This window comes from Triticum aestivum, chromosome 5D, assembly GCF_018294505.1.
Source record: "Triticum aestivum cultivar Chinese Spring chromosome 5D, IWGSC CS RefSeq v2.1, whole genome shotgun sequence".
In the NCBI taxonomy this organism is placed as follows: Eukaryota; Viridiplantae; Streptophyta; class Magnoliopsida; order Poales; family Poaceae; genus Triticum; species Triticum aestivum.
In genome coordinates, this window is record NC_057808.1 from 515145839 (window position 1) to 515172537 (window position 26699).

Here is a 26699-nt window from a genome sequence, read left to right on the forward strand (position 1 = left end):
CAGATAAATGTTTGGATTTGAGGATGTAGCTTTAGTTGAGCCATGAGAATGGGGGGTGTGGTAGGGTGTTGTGGTGTTGGGTTGCCGACCTAGGTCCCCCCCTAGCACAAGTTCAACTGTTGCAGAGCAAGCTGGATCGGGGGTGCGGGAAGCAAGGTGTCTCACCAATCGCGTATGTAGTTGTTTATATGAAGGGAGAAACCCTAGGCAGCGAAGCAAGGTGATCCCCGGCTTGGAGCACTTTCCAGGAGAGGTACGACCATTGCTGTTAAGGAGGTATACAGGTCATGGGGCACAAAAAGATCCAATGGGAAGAGGTACTGATGTACATATCCACACGGGGGCACCATCCAAATGCAACAAGTCTCGGAGACATGCAATACAGCATGGTATACAAACAACAATGCGACAACACAACAAAAGAAGGATGTTTTGTGGTGTGGGGGATATCTAAGCCATTTATTGACATTTTTATCTTTTTATGTCTACCTAATGCTCAACAACAGTTGATTTATCAGTTGTATAAACGAAAGGAGAATCCCTAGTTAGCGAAGCAAGGTGATTAACAGCGTGGAGCACGGTACGACCATTGCCGTCAATGAGGCATAGATGTCACAAGGAATAGATAGTTCCAGTAGGAAGAGGTACCGATGTGAAGATCCACGCCGGGGCAGCGTCTAGACGCATCATTCCCAATAGACAGACAATCTCGTAGAAGCCGCCGCAACAACCTAGTATGACGACAACCATGCGCAAAGCAGGATGGATTGTGGTGTGGGGGAAATACAAGTGACCTATTTGGATGCTAATGTAGAAGTATGTACCCTTCATCACTAGTTTAGAAATCTAAGGCTCAACACCACTCATTTTTGTGTGCCGATGAGGGAGAAAAGTAAACATGTCTTTTCAACCTACCTGATGGTACATTGAGGCCATTCACATGGACCTGCATGGGTGTGTCAAAAGTGCTTGAGACAGATCTCAAGGAAAAAAACACCAGTAACCGAAGAGAAAGGTGATGCCCGGCTTGGAGCACATTCAAGGAAAGGAGAGCTACGACCATTGGCGTCAAGGAGGTAGAGAGATTACCGGGGACAGAGAGATTCACTAGGAAGATGCACCGATATGCAGTTCCATACTAATCGTGGATAAAAACAGCCTGGTCTACAGGCAACCATGTGACAGCGAAGCAAAGCATGCTAGACTGGGAGTAATGTCGGGTTTTGTCACTTTTCAAGTAAAGGGCGATTGCGTAAAGTTGAAGAAAGATGTACCCTTCTTACATGAATTTGGATGGTGTTTCCCGGATGAGTTTTTATACATGTGTGTTATATATGTAATCACTTAGTGGATGGTCTCAAGATAGAAATGTCCTTAGTGGATGATATCAAGACAAAAACCGTGAGAACGGGAGGTAGGGAGAGCACTGCGTCCTGGCTGCCACCAAGATTTAATATGGTGCCATGACGTGGAGATGTGCGGTACTTGACGTCAGCTCTTCACTCATTCATCCAAGGGAATAAGAAATGAAGAAGTATGTACCACTAAGCACGTGTCCTTCTGATTGTAGGCACGAAGCAATACCTTTCCACGAAGCACATGTCGTTGACTCGGGTTAGTTTGCCATGTGTTTTTTTATGATTGTGATGTGGGGATATGTAAGTGTCTGCTTTGGATGCTTTTCTATAAGTATGTACCCTTCATCGCTATTTTGGACATCTAAGGCTCAACACCACTCATTTTTTGCGTAATGGAGGGAGAAAGCCTAAGCGTATACTTCTCCGTACTCGATGGTACATTCAAGCCATTTCCCATCGATCTGCATGAAGGGGGTCGAAAATAGTTGAGACAAATCTTCAGGAAAACACTAGTTACCAAAGAAAGGTGATGCATGGCTTGAAAAAGGTGGTTCTAGGTGTGCAGGAAATTCTATAATTCTATATCATAATATGTGTGGCACTCGCTAGCAACATGTGATAAGAGGGAAGGGAGTTGCCGCTTGCAGCACGTTCGAGGAGAGGAGAACTACGACCATTGGTGCTAAGGAGGTAGAGAAATAACCGGGGATAGAGATATCCACTAGGAAAGGGTAAGGATATAGATGTGCCGGGAAGAGATACAGATCTAAGGGGGGGTGGCACCTTCTAGAAGCAGTCACCCCCGGAGACACATAAATGTTTGGATTGGAGGATGTAGCTTTAGTTGAGCCATGAGAATGGAACGCGTCATAGACACCAATGCAAGGCAAGGTAGTTTGAGGAGTGAGCCCTAGTAAGATCGAGCATGTTGTCCGCAGCATAGTCACCGACGTTGTGATTATGACTTCAATAAAAAAGGTGGTTTTAGGTGTGCAGGGAATTCTATAATTACGTCATAATGTGTGTGGTGCTCGTTAGCAACATGTGATAAGAGGGAAGATAGTTGCCGCTTGCTTTTGAATTTTGTATCGATTGGTCGATAGAACCATGCCTTTTATCGAAGATTTCCGCCTTCAACCGAGCAAATACTGTAAGCATCATGCATATTTTATTTTGTATCACATTGGTGTGGTTTGTTAAGGTGCTTATGATGAACTTTTATAATAAAACGTGTGTCGTCGACACACACAAAAAATAATCATATTAGCTCAACGGAAAGAAAAAAGCTACCCAACATGAAAAAAAGGCTGTTTTGATAACATCCCTTTTTAAGGTGTATATTAGTTCTCCTTTGGAAAAAAAAGGTTTTAATAGGTATCAGACGAATATACTTTTTCAGAGGCGTACCATGATACGTGTGATTTTTTCATTTTACTATACCGATCTATTAAATATATGGTTCTTGATTTAATAAATAATCACTCCATCTTAAAATATATGGTTCTTGATTTAATAAATGCTTGCTCCGTCTTAAAATAAATGTCTTAACTATAGTACAGAGTTGGCACATTTATGTTTGGACGGAAGAAAAAATAAACACCCGACCCGGTTTTTGCCAAAGCCGTGCACGACAAGTTAGCATTGCGAGCTTGCCAGCACTTTTTTTTCGTCCAAGATGCATGCCGCGAGTACGTCTCGATGCTTTTTTTCTGCTGGTACAAAGAACTACTTCGGGAACATACCATCTGAACCTTGTTGTACTACTAGCACAACTTGCTTGGTACTGCTTCTACCGGTAAGAGACTTCCGTACTGCAAGTGCGTTTTCACCAATTCAACTATGCGTAACACGTGCGTGATTCGTCAATTTTACAACTATGCATGGCCGACTAGCCGAAGACAAGTACGACTGCTCTTGGGTACCACAAAAGATGCTGCATCGGGTAGTGGGTTAAAAATTCAGGATACGTTTGCATGCTGCAGACATCAACAAATTAGGTGTTTATTTTAACATTCAGGCTAGGTGCCCACGTGCGACATGGATTTGCATGCAGACGGGCGTGTCGGCTGTGCGACTATATTAAGAGAACCACAAGCCGCCCACCTATCCACACATACCACATTGCTTGGCACCCTCCACTTCTCCTCCATCGAGCCCTCCCTTTTGCATATCGCTACCATGAGCCACTCAGCACCGCCAAGAGCTCCACGAACCGAGCGTGCGCCGCTCGGCTGCCCGTACTGCTCGGGGGAGGTCCACATCTTTCCGTCCAACACTTACCTTCTCGTGACCCATCTGGGTCAACCAGGGAAGACACCACCCAATGGTTGCCGATTCCGCGACCAAGCAAGCCTCATACATAGCCAACCATATCATCTGCTAGTTACCCCTAACGTTGTCTGCCACGATGTCATCCCACTAACGCAAAACGTGACAACGTGCTCTGAGTCCGAGAACCATTCTAGAATTGTAACAATAACTATATTGCATCATGTTACTAAGCTAGTCAGGTTTCATAAAGTACTCAACCACATAGCTTGTTGTGACGATATCACATCCCAACGACGATATGCCGTCACACTCAGATGTATAGCAATCACAGGAGCATGCAAGTTTTTGTTCGACAACTTAAAAGGGAGGCAATGGTCGAGCTATCGCGATTTTATGGTAACCTCACACGTGCGGCAGGGAGGTTGGTGGAATTTTTATCTGGTTTACACACGTAGAGAACCCCCGTCATAAAACACCCATTAATTTCGCCATCACTTATAAAAATATGTGTTACTTTTAATTCTTATTTTTATTCTCAAATTCGTACTGGTGTCATTTTTTTCATCAATGAATTATATACGTACAGAGGTAACGCAATGGTATTTTTAAATGTTTTCTGACTATTGGGTCAAGCCATTTGTGGAGTATAGAGTGGGGGTGGCCTGACCACAGATGCTATAAATATAGCTTCCCCGAGAGCAGTGTCACACCCTGCAGCACTTCATAAAAGAATAGCTTGCGTTCCTAAGCCAGCAGAGCATGTCATCCAAACAGGAAGAACTGAGTGTTAGTATCCGGACTCACATCTTCATCCTTTTTACATTTACGTTTCCAGCTTTGCCTTTTACAATTTTTGTTTTTGTCTTCTTGAACATTGTGCAGATGAGGGACCTCGCAGCAGCGTGGGACAAAATTTACTTACCTTACGACGAGGTGGTGGGAAAGGACAACGAAATGACTTCGCACTACACGGTGTTTTTTGCGTTTTTACAATAAATATCATTTTATTGCAAATCAATTTTTAATTATTTCATTAAAACTCATACAACCTTTTTTTAATGTCGCTGTAGGCACCTGATTACACCCAGCAAATTGAGGATTGGTCAGAGGCGGACTTCTACACATTAGAATCGTTAGCGCGTGACCTCAATAATGTTTGATCTATTGATTAGAGATAGCCTATGTGCTAATGAGTTGGGAAATCAAGACTATCATGTAAATGGCATCATCGATATCCATTTTGTACACGGACAAGTGTATGATAGTGTTGTAGATGTTTGCCTGTCAACTTTCTTCAATAAATGGATTAAGTGGGCCATCGTTTATCATTGTGTGAAAAATATATCTATGTTTTTTTTAAACAATAACTACTCGCAAAAATCACACACTTTTAAAAAATGTGCATGTTTACTACTATATGCTTACTAAAAAACAAAACAAAAAATACGGTGAAGAATGCACCATAAAACTATATTGTGGGGAGAGATAAATGATACGGGTCACGACTCCGGGCAAAGACTTCGAGAAAGAATATATTTTTCAATTAACTAGTAGGAAGGTGTAGGGCAGACCCTTGTGCAAAACTTAAGGTATTGACTAGAAAAAACGGTCAACTAGAAAATCCAAAGTGGAATATTGATTTATAGGTTTCAATATAACCATCGGATCAAGATCCAACGTCCAACAACATCTTCAACATCGGTTCTCTTCTTCGTCATCGTATCTTTCCCCTAGCGGCCACCACGGCCCCGCCGGCACCAGCGGCGCAACCATGCCGCTTCGCCGGTACGCACACAACGGAACCACCCCACACCACCATCCTTCTTCCGCCCCCACAACACGCCAAACGGATCAATATACAACGTCCAGGGGATCATCTTCAACATAGGTTCTCTTCTTCGTCACCGAATCTTTCAACTAGCCGACTGACCGAACTTCACATTTTAATTGACTAACCCAACTTCAAAAAACATTTGATAAAAAATGTAGCTATTGCGAAATGGTAATAAAGCATGCACAACTGCAAATCTTTTTTGTGTTAGTTGGACCAAAAAAATTGTAGCGCAAATACTTCTTCTTATACCAAAAAGGGTTCCCCGCTTTGTAATACAAAGCAACCAACACCGATACAAGGAACGTTGTGGCAAACAGAACATCAAGCCCAAAGAAAAAGAAGAAGAAACAAATGCCAACAACGGCAACTCGACAAAGCGCGGATCACACGCCACCGGTACACCCTCCTGACAAACAACCACAACCCAAGGCTCCGAACCGCCGCACACCAAGCAGCACCTCTAAGAAGGAATGCGACGTCGACGACACTGCTGCCCAGACTTGTCCTAGGGTTTCCCCCGGCACGCGGAGGGAGGCCGGGATGGATATCACCCGACACCCTCCAGGAATGAATGGTGGCACCCGCAGGGTCACCGCACCGGAGCCGAAGAAACGGCAAGGATTTCTCCCGCACTCCAACCCAACCGCCCAACGGATTGGAGGCGACCAGCCAGACCGCCGCCCACCACCATGCGCCTCACTGCGAACACCAAGACGAGACCAAGAGGACCAAAGAGAAGCGCCCCGCAGAGGGAGAAGCAGCATCGAAGCCGAACGGGAGGGAACCACCTGCACTGCCATCGTGGGGGAGGCCAAAACCTCCGGCGGCGTTGCGGTAGCCGTCTGGACGCGGCAGCAAGGCATGCCAGACCACCCCTGGCCCGGCCAGGTTCGAAACGGGCCCGCTTAGCCCCGCCGCCACGCTGCAGCAAGCCGGCGATGTCGCCGCCAGCACCCTGCCGCTCATCGCCTCTCCCCCGCCTACAGGAAGCCACGAAGCAGACACACCCCGCCGCCGGCCCACCCAGGCCTAGATGGGCCCCGAAGGGCCAAGATCTGGGCCGAGCGGGAGCCGCCAGACCGCGCCGCCGTGTCGCCCCGCCGACGACGCCGCCGATCGTAAGCCCGCCCCCGCTCGCTCCAGGGACCCTCGCCGCCGCCTAGAGACACCCGAGAGGGGAAAGGGGAGGGGGCGCCGCCACTAGCACCGCCCGGGCCAGGCCCGTAGAGGGCGCCGGCGACGGCGGCAGGGAGGAAGAGGGAGGGGGCGCACGGGGGAGGAGGATGGGCGCAGCCGGCCGCCCGCGGGGGCGGCGGGGTGGCGGGAGAGAGCGAGGGGCAGTTCCCCGAACCAGTCCTTTTTTTCAAGTTTCCAGAGTCTTCTTCTAAAATGGTATGCAGAAAAAAAATCCCGTGTCATTCGAATATAATTAAACATAAAAACACCCGATGTGTTACCTTGTTTGAATAACACTCATTAATGCTTACGTTTTATAAGAAAAAAAATCAACCGTAGCAACTTCTTTTATGTCCGATAACTTTTTCATCCACTGTGCTATCTAAATCCTTGAATTATGGTCAATATAGACGCGCTACTTATCATAATTGACATCTTTCTTATAATTTTGTGTTAGTATTTTCTTTGCCACAATGGCACATTTTTTTCATCAAAGGGCGCGAAAAGAGCCAAGATGATATCTATACCAACATTCTGACCTTGGGTAAGTATTTCATCTGCCACAGTAGCACTTTTTTCTTTACATCGTGAAGACAAAAGTCAAACTAGTATTTTACAAAACATTTTTTAACCTTTTGGACAAGTTTTTCACTGCCTCAGTAAATGACATTTTATGTTGGTTAAGTTTTTCCCAGCAACAGAACCGACCATTTTACATCATGGTGAAAGGAGGTAAGATAGTGACTACATACCAATTTTAACCTTGGTTAACTATTTTTCACTGCCACAGTCACCCATTTTTTTACATCATGGTCAAAAGAACGAAGATAGGTACTCGATGTGCTATCCGTATCTAGCGGTCTACGATTGGAGGTACCTGCTCAAGACGACTGACGCAACGCTTCATCCAGTGCAGCTAGCACACTAACCCATTGTTTTACATCATGGTAAAAAATACGAATCTAGGTACTCAATGCGCTACTCGTACCTAGCGGACAAGGCTTTGGCAGTACCTGCTCAAGAAGCCTCACGCAGTGCTCCATCCAGTGCAGCTACTATTTTACTCTATCGGCTCTATCGGCCAGCGTTGGTTGCAAGCACAGTTAGTCAACATGCAGCACTACATCCCGTGCGGCTCGTATACTACCGATTGATCACCGTGGGTTTGCAAGGTCAGGTCATGATGAGTCAACATGCAGCACTACACATCTTGTGCGGCTCATATACTACCGATTGGTCACCGTGGTTTTGCAAGGTCAGGTCATGATGATAGTACGTGCCCGATGCCCGCGTGCTGCACTGTGACTCCCGTTAGCTTTGGAAACGAAAACTACGCATTTAATGCGTTTGGCACAGTAGGTGACATCTCAATCCATCGTCTTGTCAAACGTTGCTTGGAAACGGAGCCTATGGATGAAAAGGCGTGAACTGCGGTCACTGTATAGGTAAGATTAATTTTATAAATACTAGTACTACTAGTACATACGAACGAAAGAATATTAGTAGTATTAGTACTACCTGTTCCAAGCATACAACACCTTGCTGCAATATAGGGATTGTTAGCTTCAAAAAAAACAAAAAACAATTCTAGAATAATTTTCTCGATCAATTCCTGTGTTTTTATTATCTCAATGATGATAAGAAAAAAATAAGTTTTGCAAAAAAAGAAAAATCTAGACGTTTGAATTTCTAGCAACCGTCAGAACTTCAGGTACTGCAGGGATAATTACGAAATAGGGTTTCCCCCGCTTTATATTATAAAGCACGAACATCGATCACAAGGTAACTGCCTGGGCGAACGGCAAAACAATTCCAAAAGAAAAAGGAAGAAGACTAAAATGCCAACAACGGCAGCTCGACGAGCATGAACGGACCGCCACCGCTGCGCCCTCCATCTACGTCCAACCACTCGCCATGGCACCGGACCTCCGCGTACCAAACAACACCTCCAAGAAGGAATGCGACGCCAACGACGCTGCTGTCCGGACAAGTCCTAGGGTTTCCCCCGGCACGCAGAAGGGGAACGGGGGATGGGTAGCACCGACGCCTTTCAGGAATGAATGGTGGCACCCACCGGCGTCACCACGTCGGAGCCAAAAGAGCCGGCAGAGAATTCTCCCGGACCCCCATGCCCCGACACCCACTAGAACGGAGCCAAACCACCGTATTGCCACCCGCCAGCACACGCCACCACGGTCTTGGACCCATCCAACCCGTCTTGCTGCGAACACCACCACGAGGACAAGCGAGCATATGCGAGATGCACCTAGATGGCACGGACGGAAGCACCGGAGCCGAACGGGAGGGAACCGCCTCCACCGCCATCGCGCCGGAGGCCTCTGCCTCCCGCACCGATGCGGATTGCCAACCGGACGCCGCAACCAGGGCAAAAAAGGCGACCCGGGCCTGGCCGAGCCTATAGCGGGACGCAAAGCCCTAGCCACGGCGCTGCTGCACGCCGGCAGCCAAAGCCGCCACCCCGCCACCAGCCGGACACCTCGCAACCGTCGCCCGAGAGCCCCGCATACGCCACGCCCGATGCAGGCCCGCCCCGGCCTAGATGGGGCTCGAAGGGCCCAGATCTGCGTCGGGCGGGCGCCGCCAGCCCGCGCCACCACGCTGCCCCGTCGTCAAAGACGACGTCGCTGCCCAGAGTTTGCCAGCGTCGCCCGGGCCAGGCCCGTGACGCGCGCCGGCGACGACGGCGGGGAGGAGGAGGAGAGGAGAGAACGCTCGCTGGGAGGAGGAGAGAACGCTCGCTGGGAGGAGTGGGGAGGTGCGACCGGTCGCCCACGGGGACGACGCGGTCGCGGGGGCTACTGCGGGGATAATTACCATTAGGAGATTTCCATAGAAGGTACCTAGCCGGGTGATTTCTTAGTCCTTCTTAACAAAACTTAAAGGAAACATACAAGTAGACATTCTTTTCTTCCCGCTGGTCAAGTACTATAGAGTACTACCAAACCTTTTCAAGAAAAAATAAATATAATGCATGCAATCCCCAGCTAAAAGATACCCAACCAATGCACTTATGGTAAGGCAGATATAGGTTTCCTTCTAGGGAAAAGATTTTGCATTGATAGCAACAATTAAGTGTACGTAAAGCGTGCAGTGGGAAAAGCATCTTTTCAAGTATTACATGAGACCGTACCGATGTGAGCAGAAGGAAGTTGAATCGGCAGCCGTTCTGATTTTTCCCACCAACATTTTGTACACAAACTGTATGGATTGCGGGCCCGCAGCCGGCGGTGAGCCCCACGCGGAAACTGAACAGACGAGCTGCTACTGGTGCTATAAATAGTAGACGTGAATGCAAAAGGCATGTCAGTTCACCCACCGCAAGAGCAATAGGAGCACACATAGTCATGGCTTCCCGTTCATCCCTTAGACTGGGTTCTCCAGAGAGTCAAGTGTTAGCAGCTGCTACTAGAGACAAAAACAAGCCATCCATCCAATCTAGTTTCAGCGCATCCCACTACCATGCTGTAGTTAGCAAATTTGGTATGGCAGAACGTAAGCTGCTTTGCCGATACAAACTAGATAAGCTGCTAGAGATCCCTCCACACAAGGAGCACAAAAGGCAATTCACTGTCTTCGTGCTGTCTAGGATAGATGAGCACACTGGCGTCATGGACGACGGCCATGGAAATAGTGTCGTGATGACCTGCGAAGATGCCGTAACAATTCTTGGCATTCCGAGCGGTCCCATTGACCTGGCGGAGGAACCAGATGTCGAGGGCGTGGCAACAGCCACTTTGACGGTTGAGTCGGCGAGGGATAACCTCGAGCGTCTCATCGGCAAGGAGAAGAATAAGGACGATGAGAAGGTCTTCATACAGTCATTCCTCGCATTTTGCTTTGGTAAGACGCATATGTTTAACAAAGTACTAGCTTTTTTCTGTTTTTTTAGCTGTTGGATCTGCTTCGACTTTCTAATGCCGTGTTTAGGTTCGTTGTTGCCAACCTAGTTCAATGGAACCGTAGAAATTTTGCTAGAAATGGCTCTGTCATACGTTATTTTTTCTGAAAAGCTTTTTTTATAAGGCATGATTTTTGAATAGTGGTATAGATTTGGGTAGATATGGCTTCGCAACACACTTTTCTTATACGGAATTTTTATTATAGGGTAACATAGTGTGGTATAACAGTTCACTATTTTGATTAGCAGTATACGCTCGTGCAAACCCACGATTACACGTGAGCTTCATTTATTTTCTGCTAAATTATTCAGATACGTATGTAATGAGAATGTGTAGACAGCGAATTTTCGTGGTTCTTTTTATGTTGGGCTATGCTCATATCATATCTTTTTCACTCAAAAAAATCGTTAACACAAGTGATATAATTTTTTGAAATCCTTTTTGAAGGCACAATGTTTTTCGGATGTGTGCTAATATGGCCATGACATTAGCATATCCAGATGAAAACACCGCCTGACCAAAAATTACCCTCTTATTACAATATGTATGACCAAATACATTTGAGTACGTTCTTTGTCATTTTTTACCATAGCCGTCCGAACTTTTTGTTGCTGACACCCCTATTACTTATAGCAATGAAAATATGACAAAACTTTGATGTGATGTACTACACTGCAGGATTTGTCTTGTGTCCTGGTAAGATCGATGTGCAAGTGGTTAGAGCCGCTGGAGACACCGAGAGGGTAGCAGAATATAACTGGGCGAAGCATGTTTTCAACGCCACGATGGATGATGTGGCTACTGTGCAAAAAGCTAAACGTGAAGGCTTGACGAACATCAAGCTAGAATCGTGCCCAATACTGCCGCAGGTTTGCTCTTTTAAATACAATTTTTATTTTTACACATCGTCTGACCAAACATATTGATGTGTACATGTCTTATACGAAACAGATTTTTTACCTCGACAAAATAATGGGACCACCCACGCCAATGCACTCTCTGTATGTCCCAAGATCAAAGGCTTACAGCAACGACAAGCTCTTGGCGCAAATAAATCACATTACTAAAGCAGGGTCTTGGAGTTTGTACGAGAAGTTCAAATTGAGAAAGGTGATTTTTCTTCCCCCCATTGGACCATACTGCAGTTTGTTGTAGGCTGAAAAAGAGGCTACAAATGGCAGTGCTGCGCATCAAGGAACACCATGCTCGCGAATAGCTGATAATCAGTCATGCCCGGCTCAGTCTGGTGTGGGCGGTGTCTTTATATCATCAAACGCAACAACAGATGCGTCTCATGCACTCGCACCAGCGCAAGTCCAACCATTTGCTCATGTTAATTATTCTCCTGACCAAGTAAGCGAGTATTTTTTCATTATTCAGCAAACATAGGTGCATGAATCTCACTGTATTTTATGTGCATGTACACATTTGCCAGCTGAACAATCTGGTGACCTCCATGCGAAGCTTTATTAAGGTGATCGAGAAAAAGCATAGTATTGGGACAGATGATGCGTCTCTGCAAGCCCAATCAGTTGCTCATGCTAACTATTCTCCTGAACAAGTAAGCGAGTATATTTTCATTATTCAGCTTAAGAGCCAACATAGGTGCATGTATCTCACTGATTTTTATGTGCATTTACACATTTGGCAGCTGAAAACTCTGGTAACCTCCTTGCAAGGCTTAATTAAGGTAATCGAGGAAAAGGATAGTATTGGGACAGATAGCCGCAAGCGCAGCATAGATATGTCAAAGGGAAAAGCCCATGTAGTAGACGGAGAACAAGAAAGAGCAGGTGCCGAAGAACAACAGCCGCCAACCGAAGGTGAAATGTTCGCCACAACAAAATCTATTTTGATGCATGAGGTTTCTAACCTTTTAGGGGATAAAATTTAAACCATAATACTTAATTTTCTACAGGCAAAAAAGCTAAGCCTACAATAGTGTTCCAGAGAAAGGCTAAAGTGGAGAGCGGGTCGAAAGGTGGGCATGACGGTACATGAAGTGTTTTTCAAAGTGAATTTGATGTCAACAATACTTTATGGTCGAACAAAAGTGCTCAAGATATCTCTCGCATGTATTTGTCCATGTCATTGTAGGAAACGTCGACATGCCGGTCCAGCAACCAGAGAATCTTCTTGAAACTATCAAGAAGGGGATTGCTGAGTTAACAAAAGCCAGTGCCTTTCAAAATATATGATGGCCCAGGCAGCTGTAGCAACAAGAAAAGTGATAAAAGTAAATAAAACTTCTTGTTGTTTGGAATGACTTTAGTGTTTTCTTATGTTTAGTGCAGTTGGATATTTCAGAAACTAATGCTTATCACTGATAATCTACAAAACATTTTTGATTTAGGTCCCCCAAGCATTGAGTTTCTCCGTGAGGTTAAAAAACATGATGCCACTACAGGGGCAAGAGGATCAGTAGCAGCTCCTAACATTCCAGAAAATGTTGTCGATGCAACCCCACTTGATATGGCTCCACCTATCATGGACAATGAACCAGACCTGGAACAGTTTGTAGCTAACATACCATGTAAGATACCTGGTTGAGTGACATGTTTTTTATTTCTACTCATTTTCAAAGTAAACAATTGCTGACAGATTTTTTTCTTTCCAAAACGAAGCTCATGTGCTCACTATGATATCAATGGCTGCGGCTGGGCAAAACAATATGAGCCAGAGAATCTTCGACCACATACGCAATGCACCTATCGTGAACCCTGTTGGTGAGTGTTCTAGATTGTCAATTAGTAATTTTAAACGAAATTTTAAAACATATTGACTTTCTTATGAATTAATGAACAGCTCAACAGATGGAAGCTGGCCCATCTAATGCTAACGAAACGATTGCACAGTCCCTTCAAAATCAGCAGGCCCGTGCTGGGGTGCTATACCGATGGATACTGTTTGCTGCTACAGACGACTTCTTAACAAGGTATTTTTTTCTTTTTGCATGAAATTCATTTGGCATTTAGCCTCACACGAAAGTTTGCAAAACAAAGATATCAACTAATCCGTGTCATGCAGGAACTTTATCTACATCCCTGGACAAATGCCATTGATTATAACAGGGACTAGTCTGAAGAAGCAGCTCAGCGGTGCATTTGAGAATGACATGATGTCAGCTGTAGTTGTGCTGTTCAATGAGGTTGCCACAAGGCGTGTGAGCATCTTTCTCGCTTGCGCAATCGTCATTTCCTTCCTCAAGAGTTCGTGGTAAGTACCTAAGATAATAAATAATTCGGCGTGGTCAAAACAACTAACGAATGTAACTTTATTTTAGGACTTGTGCGATATTTACAATGGAACTCCACCTCTGGAAGCCATAGGGCACTTCTTCAGGGGTCCAAGTGTACCATACAAGGTCCAGGACTGCAAAGAGGTACCTTGCTATACATCGACAAAATTGTACACAATTTTTTCTTTGCCTCATCTTTTGATAGAACTAAATCTGTGAGAAATGTAGTATTGAACAATAACAATTCTTTTCCAATATCAGGTAGTTGTGATACTACGTGACAAAGTCAATTGGGTCTGCTACGCTTACAATATTAAGGGAACACAAACAACAGTGCATATGTACGACCCTGTGGTCAATGGTGATTTTCCCGCCATAGCTGTGGCCAACCACCATCGTAAAGCTTATGATCTTTTTCTGGCACTGGGTCACTGCATGTCTATTGTGCTAGGTGCAACTATTCCTAGTGCACTGGGCTTTAACATCATCAAACACACTGGGGGTCCAGGAGCGAGGTTAGCTCTAACAAACATTGAGTCTTAATCATCATTTGTAAGAAATATCTGCAGGTTGCTGAAATACTTCATCATTTTTCTTAGAAAAAACAGCCCAAATGATGCGATATATGTTGCATATGCCGCGAGGAACATGACGAACAACCAAGCCAAACCTGTGCTGGACCAGGTATCAGATTGTTTGCGCTGCTGCATTTTTCGGTGTCCTATGAAATGTTTATTCTTCATCAAATGCATATACAATATTGTTGGAAAACTCAACTATTTTTAATCAAACTGTTCCAGGAAGGATTGCTCGAACATAGGAAGGTGCTTGGATACCTGCTCATGACCATGGATTCCAACATTACGAAGATCAACGGCGTCTAAGCAACATTCTCATGAAGACTATCCATCTTTCTTCACTATAAAAATGTTTGCGACTGAAAGTTGCTGTATGTCTATGATGCCATGTGTACCTAAAAGCCCTCACACACTGTGTGTGTTTTGGTCTGGCAGTGTTAGTGTCCGTATTTCGGTATGAGACTATTTGTTGTCAGTCGTAAAATGCACTTTGTTTTGTATTTGCTGGTCCATGAGACAGCTAATGACTATGTTAAGTGTTCTACATCACTTAATGCCTAAGTTCTACTTCTTCATATACTTTGTTGTCCGCGTGAAATGATGTTTGATTCGGAAACTTAAATCAAATATAACGTGTTCATGTTTGTCTTGTCTGTAAATGTTCTCAAAAACAAATTGTATATGCTGGCGCAAACGAACATAGGAGTGGCAAACGAACATACAACTACCGCGGAGGTAACTTAGATCTAGGCGAAGGATTCAGATATTGACATCTGAAACAAATATCCGAAAACCAATCTACTCCACATTTTTTATTACTACAATAGTTTTACGACAACCAGCCGCTAAGATACAAAAGTTCCTTCACATACTTTGTAGGGATGGCCTATGTCTCCCGCGCACAGCTCCGGAGGGCAAACCCTAGCGCCGCAAGCCATATTACCTTCGCCCACTCCCCTCGGCGCAGCCGGATTAAAGCCAGGCGTCGGAAGCGCGCGAGGCTTCTTATACCCTCTATTGGTTGCGGCTGACGCGGGTGGTCGGCGGCGCACGGTGGCGCCGACGCGTTAGGCCTCGCGAGGTGGCCTGTTAAAGCAGCGGCGGCGCTAAGTATTGCAGTTTTCGGTATTCATGACTATAGGCGGTGCGCCGGTATTCTAGGGAGATGGAGATGTTTGTGGCATCTACCACAACGTGGTGGTGGCTCATAGCGTTGGTCTAGGTCGTTTCACGGCGACGGCTGGACATATCCGGCGTCGGCCAATAGATGAGCGGCTTGTTTCGTACTTCGGAGTCATCGTGAGGGCATGCCGCCAGACTAAGGCCAGCTGGCGTCGGCGGCGAGGCTTCTTCTACCCTTTCTCCGTGGCTCGGCGGCGAGAGTTGGCGGCACGCTGGCATCGGCGAGAGTCGACGCATTAGGCTTCACAAGGTGGCCTCTTATAGAAGTAGCTGGATCTAGCCGATTCGGCGTAACTAGATCTGACCATTTTCCGTAGACGATACTGTAGGCGGTAAGACATGGTGGTGGCTCGTGGCGATTGTATAGGTCATTTTGCGGCGGCGGCTAGAGATTTTCGACGTCGGCCATCGATTAGCAGCTTGTTTTGTCCTTCTTTCCCTTCCATCGTCGTCCGTGTGCTGCCTTCGTCGAAGGGCTGGACATCTCCCAGTCGTGATCTGTCGCTCGTCTCGCGCCCCGGTAGTAGGACCGGACTAGTCTCTCACTGGGTGCAACAGGACGGGTCGATGAGGCCAGCATTTGGGCCGCCCTATCGGGTATTTGTGCTTGGGCTGGCCAGGGGTGCGAAAGACGGGGCCTTTCCAATCTTCTATTTTCTTGAATAGCGGCGGGTCTCGGATGAGATGGTGTCAAGGTCTTTGTTCCTGGGACGACAATGGGGGTGGTAGCGGTATGCTCATGGGAAAATCCGTGTATTCGGTGCTGCCAGATGACCATGGGATGTGGGCGGCATGGTGGCGTGGGTGTGGCGTTCTATGGCGTCGTGTGTTGGCCGGGTGTGAAAACCTGTCCTATATTCTTGAAGGCGTGGTAAAGATAGGACCAACAAAAAGAGAACAAAAAGAGATTGTCGATATAAGTTAGAAAAGAAAATTCATCATGCATGGAGCCGCAAAAAAAAGATAACAAAAATCCATGAACATACGGATTCATGTAAAAATAAAACACAGTACAAAACATAGTACACCAAGGACGCTACAGGTTAAATGAAGTGACACTGAACATAAACTTGCATAACCACATGAGAACATTTGCGCTCAGACTCCCCTAGCAGTGCAATTACCCTTTGTGTGCCCCGGAATCTTGCATAGGCTACACTTCACAATCCTTTTTTTGGATGGAGGGGGTGGCATTGGACCGGCAGTATCTTCATGAGCATGGCATGGGCCGTCCTTGTAGTGTTTTCTAGCTTTCTTAGCCACAATGTAATTCATACGACTCTTTGGGCGAAGGGAGCTAGGTCGTCCTTTAGACAGCACACGTTGTGGAGGAAGCAGATGGGTTTCTGACCCAACATCAGTTATGGTATGCCGGACAGGATTTGCTTGTTCGGCGATAGTATCAATAAGCATATCTGAAGCCTTCTTACTTGCAATTTTTTCTTTTGCCTCACATATAGCTGCGAACGCCGTTTGGAATGACTCAGACCCGGATTCTGCCTCCTTGATAAGGTCCATAGCAGCCACATATAGAACATTTCTTCTATACGTAGTTTGGGAAGACAGCTCCCCCATTTCACCCTCGTTTGCCAGGTGCAGTGGTCTCGATTCCCTTGCCCATAAAGTCCATCTTTTGACTATATTCCTTGGTGGAATCTTGCCAATATTGTTCTGAACTAATACCTGAAAAAACAAAATTACGAGTCAGATGAGAAATCATTAATGTAGTGCTGTAAAAATGAGTTTGAGACGCATGACATAGGACCATAATGAAAAAAATGTGTGCATACCTTTAATGAATGGCAGCACAACAGGCCGACATGATCAAAAAATCCACAATCACATGTGACAAAGTCCCCACCGTCTTCCACTTTGACGGTGAATACCTTTTTGTCATAATCAGTTAAGGCTAGTTGCGGCGACAATTTGACCTTGTAGACGTGTCCAGGCTTGGAACGGCGTGCATCAAATGAGCCTGATCTAAAAAGTTCGTGTGAAAATTTTTTGTACAAGGCCTTCGTGTACACAGCCGCTGCATCTATCTCGATAGTAGCGCCAATTACAAGCCGCCTGCGTGTCTGTTATTCAGTGGAATAAGTATATAATGTGTGAGATAAAATAAAATAATGTCAGATAGTAGCTGGAGTAGTACTCATACTATACAAACAAAATACATGCATGCCTTTTATACCTGCTTGCTGACATAATTTGCCTCGTCTTCTGCCTGGCTCCTGGAATCAAGCAATTTGTTGTACTGCTTAACAAACAAGTGCATTGGGGATGATCTGCTGATGAACTTTTTGAGGAGATGATTCGCACTCTCGCTCCGTTGCGTGCTGGTCATCCCGGCACAGAATGTGCCCATGAAGTATGGCATTGCCCACATGTCCCTCCACTTGAAAATCCTGCGAAGGTACTTGTTTCCTTGAAGTTTGTATTTTTTAATCAATTGATGCCACTTTCGCTCAAATGATTCTACATCCGTCTCTTCATTTACTATCGCGTGGAATTCCTTCTTGAAGGCAGAATGTTTGTTGTACACGTGTCCAATTTTCTCTTTCAAGACCTTTAACACATGCCATCTGCACCACCTATGACGGGTGTGGGGCATTGTACTTCGTAAAGCATTTTGCATAGCTTTGCATTGATCTGTAGGAGTACCAAAGAAGAATGATCAAACTAAGGCGAACATATAATAGCATATGTATAACCTGACAAACTACAACAATGTATGAAGACAACTTTTATAATCTGACCTGTCAATATAGTAGTAGGATGTTTCCCGTCCATCAAGTCAATAAAGTTTCTGAATGCCCATTCAAATGTGGGAGTCTTTTCATCAACCATGAGGACGCCGCCAAAAATAATAGACTGGAAATGGTTATTCACACCAACAAAAAGCCCAAATGGCATGTTATACAGGTTGGTCCTGTAAGTGGTGTCGAAAGTAACCACATCACCGAAATGTGCATAATCCAGCCGATTTTTACCATTACACCATATTACTGTTTTCACCCTGCTTTCACCGTCTACTTGCACACAAACTTTGAAGTCCGGATCTGTGGCACTCATATCCTGAAGTATACTAGTGGTTTTGGCCATATCATCAGCGATGGAATCATGAGCTATGGTTGCACACAGAGTTCTCAATGTCTGCTTCCTAAAAGGCACGCCTAGAGAAGAGCCAAGACCTGACCCTAATATGTTGTATATCTGGTCAAACCTGATGTTGTTCTCCCTGAGGTTACGAATAAAATCCTTTGCTAAAGGACTTATAACGCTATGTGATTTCCACTGTTTTTTCTCGCCACACTTCACAGATAGTGGGTGATTGTGCTTGTTAATGAAAACGGTCACATACCATCCATGGTCGTCAGTTCGATGTAGTCTTATACGAGCTTCACAACCAGTGCGGCATGTTGTTGTGTTGGGCCTTTCTTCTTTGCCCTATAATAATGGTAAAGACACAGAGTGAAAGGCAGACAAAAAAAGTATGAACCAATAATCCGACCGAGACAAAAACAAACAATTAAGATTAAAATGATGCATACCGCACACTGGCAAACGATGTCCTGCATTGTTCTGTAATTTTTGTTATTAGTGCTACTCTTTCCATAGCGAATACCAAAACCACACTCCCAAGAGAACATGTTGTAGAAATCGTAGGCTTCATCCTTTGAATCAAAGATTGTTCCAACACTTGGAACGAAACACATCTGCATCGCCCCTAAAAGCAGCGCGCTCCACACACTTCTAGAACGGACTTTTTACTGCAGGGGCAATTCTGTAGTCCATTCCTTCAAACGCTTCCCGTTTACTACATATTTCGGCAAAACCGTTATAGAGTATTAAAACAAAGTTATAATAACGTAACGACCCAGCAAAAACGTAGAGAAACAAAACAACCGAGGAGTAATAAAACATGACCTGTTTGCACAGTGTGCTTACAAAACTATGCTAAATATTTTTTTAAGCATGATTTTTTGGATTGTGTTGCTTAAAAGACTGTGTTGATATGTTTTCCGAAGAACATCCTGTCGTACTCACAAACATTGATGAATTTTAACGGCGGCAAATATAGTCTAAAATAGTACTAATAAAAAAACTAGCTGTCATTTACACACAAAACCTGACGTTTTGCTGATGGTTCACACTATTGAAAACCTCGCTGTAAATATCGAACAAGACTAATTAACAACACAAACGACACTTGACAGTTCATAAATTATGCCATTATCACCATCGTACACCACAGAAAAACTACTTCTAACAATAGTTAAAAAATCCCAGTGTAAAAAAAACAAAATGTACTACCTTTTCCGCTTAGGTGCCGATCTTCCAGAATGCAGTTCTGAGAACTCTGGATTCGCTGTGATTGAATCAACAACACCACAGCCAGGATTAGAACAATCTGATAGCTCGGTGATGCCTTTGTTTGATCTGAAAGGAGGGGGTCGCAGGTGCTTGAGTAATTTTTTCAGGGGAAAAAAGATAAGTATGTAAATCAAACATGAGACGGCATCTTTCTGATGGCCACTGAACGGGGTAAATACCTGTTAGAGAGCGTATCCATGCCGGCAGGAGTGAGATCAACAGCCATGTGCTGATGGTCTAAAGAGGTGTCTTCTTCGCTATCCATGCCGGATGGAGCTCTCATGCTGCGAGCAAAGGAGTTGTTGGCAGAATGGGCTCCTCATCCGCTATATGTAGCAGCCTGGAAGATGAACAGTACCACAAATGAATGAGCACAGGATAGCTTTTTTTTATTCATGGTCCTGCCCAACATCCATTGGCTCAAGTGCTAAAGCTTTTAGATAAGTGTGCCATCCATCATTACGATGAAAAAAAAAACTAGCCTCCGCAAGCCTAGGGCTGTGCCAGCTAATCGCTGGAATCAAAGAGACTAACGAGGCCTCTGGCTGTTTGGGCCTTAATTGATCCTTTTTTGAATTCAAATGGTACACGGATCCACATGCAGAAGGCTGGGCAATCCTACGGCGTGGACCATAGGTTCGGCCGAACCATGGTTCAGAATCTCGCGTCTCCAAGATCTTGCATAAAATTTCACTATGTTGCTCTTTAGATTTTAGGATAGGTTATATTTGTAAAATCCTAATATGAATTTTGTTTCTCCATTTTGGGGATCCCTTACCCAAATATTTGCTCAAACCTCATGTTTTTATATTGTTTTAGTAGTCCAACACAGCATGTCAACTTCTCTGTTTCTAATCAAGAAATACAATCCTGCAAGATAGTTTAGCCTATATTAACAAACATGGTTGCTTCTTTTTCTGCTGCTTCAATAATATATATACTAATAATAATATAATGAGTAGATAGCAGAGCTAATTTAATACTGCATATTAACACTAAGTACCCAGTTTTTACAACCAAGATCATCTGGTAAACTAGTGTCACCCGCTAATATCATACAACAGAATGGGTGGCAATTCTGTTCCAATTATCTTGCACTCTCCTAGCAGTTGATGCCACACATTCGGATATCTGGCCCAGTGACTCTTGTGGTGAACGGGTCAATGCGAACCCACAGCAAGGAGAAGATGGATGCAAGAAGGATGGCCCAGACGACAACGATGGTCGGCGTGCGGTTCTGCCGTCCCATGAGCCCCTTGAGGAATGGGTACAAGTGGATAATCACCCAGAAGGCAAAGAAGAGCTTCCCGAAAAGTGGGCCCCATGACTGATAGCCGCTGTTGATCGCGTAGGAGGTACCAGCCACAACTCCGACAAGGTTGATGATCAAGATAGTTGTTGGTGGGATCAGAAGAGTCGTCCACTTGAACATGTAGAGCTCGGCAAAATCATTATCTTCATCGGATGCTTTTGAAGTGACAGTGAAGCTGGTGTCGATACCAGCAAGTACCTTCAGGAGACCTTGGAAGACCGCAAATAGATGTGCAGAAATGCCTCCGATGACCCAGAACTGTTCATTCCTCCACCACTCGTCGATGCCAACACCACTCCACCTCATTTCAAGGATACCAGTGGCGAAGATCGAAATAAAGAGAGAGATAAACCAAATACTGGCAATGTTGCTAATCTGCATTTCAATGTATAGTCAGTATAAATATTTTCGCAGTTTTGTACACGCAAGAGCAAAAACTGAGCCGGGTTTTACCTGTGGGATGATAAACTTTCCCGTGAGAAGACAAACAGCTGGTAATATGCAGTATATGAGGAGTGGTATTGATGTGAGTGGATAGATAGTGGTGTTGATGTAAGCAAATCTCTCCAGGAATTTAAGCCGTCCGCCATAGCCATACCATATCGGACAATGCCTGCTGAAAAGAATTTCCACCGAACCAAGCGCCCACCGAAGCACTTGGTTCAGACGATCTGAAAGGTTGATGGGGGCAGACCCCTTGAAAGCTGGTCGCTTAGGCATGCAGTAGATTGATCGCCAGCCGCGTGCATGCATCTTAAACCCGGTAAGAATATCTTCTGTAACAGAACCATAGATCCAACCAATCTGCAAAACACAACAGGAAGATTACAGATACGAAGCAAAAAAAAACAGGTTTAAAGCCAACAATAAATAGATCATCTCAGAGGTACGACCACAAAGAACATTCATGAATTCTTCTAACGAGCTCACATGTGAAACCTTTAGTTCTGTAAACCAGAACAAGAAACTTGACTTGATCATCAAAAAAAATTGGAACACCAGTTGATATAAGAAAAATGCTGGTATTATAGAGTGTACAACTTAATTACCTCCCTTCCCCAATCACTTCTGTCCTCATAACCACAGCTGATGACATGGATTGCTTCTTTCAGAAGAGACTCTGGAGTTGCAGACTGGGGAACACCACCGTACTCCATTAGAGTGGAGGCTACGAAAACACTGGACTGACCAAATCTCTTCTCCAGGCTCATTTGAGACATAAGAAGTGATTTCTCGTCATCAAATCCAGAACCTATTATACAATAGCATTCAGGTAAGAAAGAAATGTAGCCCTGTCCTACCTACCCTAGTCAAAAAAAAATGCTACGCTGACTAGCAACTACAGACAAAAGAAATTGAGCAACGGTTGTTATAGAGCCCAAAGATACCTTCAATACCCTCCTCTATATCTTCAAGATTGAACATTGGCACAGAACCGTCTGCATGCTTATCTGACTTCTTACTTCCTGTGCTCTTCGATTTTGAGGTTCTACCCCCACAAAGCTTAGAGAATAAACCTGACTCCTTGCTCTTCATCGGGGGTTCATAACCATATAAAGCTGTTCTGTTGAACACGCAACCAGTCCCCACATAAACTGGTCCTTGGATGCCATCAAGACCCCTCAAGTTAATCTGCAGCAAACAGATACAGGTTAGTTACAGATCATTGTCAAACAAATTTTAAGAAAAAGCTCATCCTGCAACAATATTAACAGTGGTTCATTAAAACTACTTGGTGCCAGTGAGATAAGAAAGTGATAAGCACAAGAACTTACATCAAAAAATACAGTATTCCTGTTTGCATATCTATCATTCGTATCAATTCCATCGAACCTCTGAGGAAACTGGACATAACAGATTTTCCTCCCTAGATTAGGGTCCATAAGAAAGCACATAGCCTCTCTTAGAGCGCTGCTATTGTTGATGTAGTGATCACAATCAAGATTCAACATGTACTGCCCATTAGTAAGGACAGCTGATACACGAACCTGCAGAAAGCATTCCACTTCCATTACACCCAGGTAATCAAAGTATATAAGGCAACTTACGACTTCAGTGTTTAACTACTCACAAGGGCATTCATGGCACCAGCTTTCTTGTGGTGCTGGAATCCGGCACGTTTCTCACGAGACACATAAACCAAACGAGGAAGCTCATTGCCGTCACTATCAAGGCCTCCACTATGACCAAGGAAAACCTGAACATGACCAGAAACTTAAGTTAGAAAATGGTTACTGTAATAACCAGTCCTGCTGGCAGATCCAGCTCTTAATCAAGTAACCTTTGCTAGAACATGAGTCTGACCTGAAGCATTCCAGGATGGTCCCTAGTATTGTTCCCAGGCCAAGGTGTGCCATCTTGCATGATCCATCCTTCCTCAGGAACTTTCTCGGCCTTGGCTACAAGGCTATTGACGCGAACTTTGAACTCTTCATATTCTCTCTGTGGAGTTTAATAGAAATTAATGTCCTCAAATAGAAACTGGAACAACCAACAAATATACACTAATAAACTAAAATCTACCTTCATGGCTCGACGATCTTTAACGAATGAAGTCTGAACTTTGTCTTTCAAGAAATCAATTTTCTGAGCAAAGTACCACTCTGGTGCTCTGGGTTCTATGTTATACTTTTTACAAAATGGTACCCATTTTCTAGCAAACTCTGAAGTCTCAGCAAGTGCATCAAAGGTAAGCATCGCAGCTCCATCATCAGATACATAGCAAGATACTTTGTCAACAGGGTAGTCCACAGCAAGGATAGAAAGCACAGTATTTGCAGTGACAAGAGGAGGCTCCTTCATAGGATCCACAGTACTGACAAAAATGTCAACAGGAGCCAACTGAGACAACTCACCATCCCGGTCATACCTGATAGTGCAAGTGATATACTGTCAGTACTATGTCAGTATAAACATTTTTATTAGCACTACATATTGCACATCACCTTAAAGCCAGCCTATCAAGGTAAGTTTCACGATTGACTGGAGACCACTTGGGGAACTGATCCAAAATCCAGGAAAAAGCAAACCAAATCTCACATATCACGGACAGAAGCCAGAGTGGATATGCATTACGGACAGGGTTTGTGATACGGTAGTGCAGGAAGATGCAGAGGACAATCAATCGTAGCACAATGACCATCCTGTAGGGATTTATTCTGGATGAAGGAATTGGCACTTTTCTAGACAGAGGCTGGCGAGTTTCGTCATTCCTGCAATTCATATGGCCCAAGACAAAAGTTATTGCTGCAAGTCGTATACAAAAACTAGTATTTACAGTTTCAGCAAGATATGTATACCCATTAAGAATATGATCTAGCAATCTCTGTTCAAATGCAGGGTTAGTACCAGAAGGTATTCAAATATAAAAGAAACCCACCCAAGCTTACCTCACATAAATGTAAATTAGTCGGATAGAGAGAACAACACGAAGATGACTAATGATGTGCAAGAGAAATTATAACTCACAATAAGGGGTCTTCCATGCCATAGTCAGTGCATGCATCGATATCACCGTTTCCACGGCCTTCAGAAGGAGCGATGCTTGTTCCATTAGTCATGGGAATTGCACCCTTGTCTTTCATTTTCCAGCCATCAACTCTCTCTTTCCACGCAACGTTGCCAAGGCTGCCAGAGAACTCCCTTGATGGATTTGCTGGAAATATTCAGAAGCATGAAACAACTATTACATACTCACAGCGGGATGCAAGTAAAAAATCAAAGTACACACAAGATCATAATGGTACATATATACATATGAGAATGTTACATATATACATACGAGAATGGTTCACATAGGCAAATGGATGTCCACGCTTGCCAGCATTCCCCGCAGGGGACATCATATGATCGGGGGAAGCTCCAGAAATCTCTCCTGAGACCTGTGCAGACATAGACGAAAGCAAATGTCAGTTTCATATTCCCGAATACTGTTGTCACAATCAAAACAGGTTGCAATTTTTACAACCTGGCTATGAGAGAAACGCGGGATGTATCCATGAGGGATTTCTCCACTGTCATACTTGTGCAGCCCAATCTCACCGCTGCCGAACTTAGTGAGGCCAATATCATCACTAGCTCCCGAGTTCCTGCGCCAGGTGAGCATCTTCTCAGGAATCTTGTTTTTCTGATCCTGGTTGGCAGAAGCTGGGTAGTTGAAGTCACTGGCATCATCCTCGCTTTCATCCCCACGTGCTGGCGGGCTACCTAAACAACACAAAACAAGAAGAATCACAGGTTGAATTCTCAGCTGCTCCGGCCTTTGGATGCTACTAGCATTTTTTAATCGGAATCGCAGTGGAGAGGGGGCTGAGTGAGCAGCAGCGAGCGTACCCTTGTGGCGCTTGTACTTGGTCTTGCACTGCGGGCAGGCCTGGGTGCCCTCCTTGCGCTCGTACTCGTAGCAGGGCCGGCAGACGGGGAAGGCGCAGACGTCGCAGGCCGCGAAGAGCTCGCCGTCCGCCGCCGCGCCCACGCCGTCGCCGCAGATCTGGCACACCTGCCCGCCGCCATGCCTCCCCGTTCCCGATTTCTGCGGGCACGCACCAGAAAATAAAAAGACGGGACAGCAGAGTGAGACCAATCGCCGGATTATCTATCCACGCACACAGAAAACCCCAACCAAACCCCCCAAAAACGCCACTCACCGCCGCGTCGCCGCCGCCCGCCATGGCACCCGCCGCACCGCGAGCTCACCCCTCAATCCCCGCGACGAACGGACCGACTCACAGGCCACTCGCCGCGCCCCGCAGCCCTGCTCCGAGGCCCCTGATCAGCAAGCAGACCGGCCGCAAACCCCCTCAGCCCAGCCGGGTCCCCCCAAATCGCCCCCTGATCCCCCCGCGCCGTAGTAGTAGCAGGGGCACCGGTGGAGTCCAGCTCACGCGGATTGGAGCCGGGGCGTTTGGGAGGGGACCAGAAGGAGGGCGACGGCGATGGCGTGTGCGAGGAGGAGGAGCGCGTGAGCCCGTCCGTCCGCGCACTAGTGCTAGTGCTAGTGCTGGCGCCGTTGTCGCTTGCGCGGCGGGGTTTAGCCATTTCTGGGGAGCTCCCCTAATGCGCCGCTTAATTGCCATCGGATTGGTGGCGGGTTCGCGGGTTGCGGCGCGGAGATGATGAGGAATTGAGGATGATCGGCTGGGTGGGCCCGCGGAGCAGTGGGCGTGGACCGGACCGCGGTCGTCGCGTAATATAAACAACGGCAGGAAGCGTGACCGGAATTTGGGTGCGGGGGCGTGGGGCCGGGTGGCCGTGTGTCAGTGCGCGCGCCAGGGGCAGAGACGAAAGGACAGCTGGCGATGATCGCGCTCGCACTCGCACTTGTTGGCTCTTGCTACTAGCTGCGCTTGAGCTGTCGAGCAGAGGAGAGGCCAGCGTGAGCTCAAGCATCATTGCACCTTTTATTCGAGAAATGGAGTAGTAATACAATGTAGATTCGAAAATCCATACCTAATATT

General features: G+C 45.5%; 2 protein-coding genes across 2 annotated transcripts; both read right to left on the reverse strand.

The window, feature by feature from the left end:
• Positions 1-16655: 16655 nt before the first annotated feature.
• Positions 16656-19279, reverse strand: LOC123121072 (protein FAR1-RELATED SEQUENCE 5-like). The gene is made up of 5 exons (XM_044541001.1): positions 19109-19279; positions 18314-19004; positions 17749-18206; positions 17348-17635; positions 16656-17240 (listed from the first exon to the last, which is right to left on the reverse strand). The coding sequence occupies exons 1-5, from the start codon at positions 19277-19279 to the stop codon at positions 16656-16658; spliced, it is 2193 nt and encodes a 730-aa protein (XP_044396936.1).
• Positions 19280-20903: 1624 nt separating this feature from the next.
• On the reverse strand, positions 20904-26278 carry LOC123123364 (probable cellulose synthase A catalytic subunit 2 [UDP-forming]). The gene is made up of 14 exons (XM_044543858.1): positions 25890-26278; positions 25576-25774; positions 25211-25449; positions 25025-25124; positions 24712-24898; positions 24189-24455; positions 23767-24112; positions 23548-23685; positions 23315-23440; positions 23019-23231; positions 22632-22875; positions 22293-22495; positions 21697-22047; positions 20904-21618 (listed from the first exon to the last, which is right to left on the reverse strand). Exons 1-14 carry the CDS (start codon positions 25911-25913, stop codon positions 21034-21036), a joined length of 3222 nt encoding a protein of 1073 aa, XP_044399793.1. The 5' UTR covers positions 25914-26278; the 3' UTR covers positions 20904-21033.
• Between the last annotated feature and the right edge of the window lie 421 nt (positions 26279-26699).

What these genes read in the sequence shown, in the direction of transcription:
- LOC123121072 (XM_044541001.1), bottom strand. Translation starts at nt 19,279, where the DNA reads ATGCAGATGTGTTTCGTTCCAAGTGTTGGAACAATCTTTGATTCAAAG. An exon ending in TCCTACTACTATATTGACAG is followed by an intron (nt 18,207 to 18,313) that starts GTCAGATTATAA and finishes GTACTCCTACAG; the next exon opens with ATCAATGCAAAGCTATGCAA. An exon ending in TGTGCTGCCATTCATTAAAG is followed by an intron (nt 17,241 to 17,347) that starts GTATGCACACAT and finishes TTGTTTTTTCAG; the next exon opens with GTATTAGTTCAGAACAATAT.
- LOC123123364 (XM_044543858.1), bottom strand. Translation starts at nt 25,913, where the DNA reads ATGGCGGGCGGCGGCGACGCGGCG. An exon ending in AAGATCGTCGAGCCATGAAG is followed by an intron (nt 23,686 to 23,766) that starts GTAGATTTTAGT and finishes TAAACTCCACAG; the next exon opens with AGAGAATATGAAGAGTTCAA. An exon ending in GAAAGTTTATCATCCCACAG is followed by an intron (nt 21,619 to 21,696) that starts GTAAAACCCGGC and finishes ATTGAAATGCAG; the next exon opens with ATTAGCAACATTGCCAGTAT.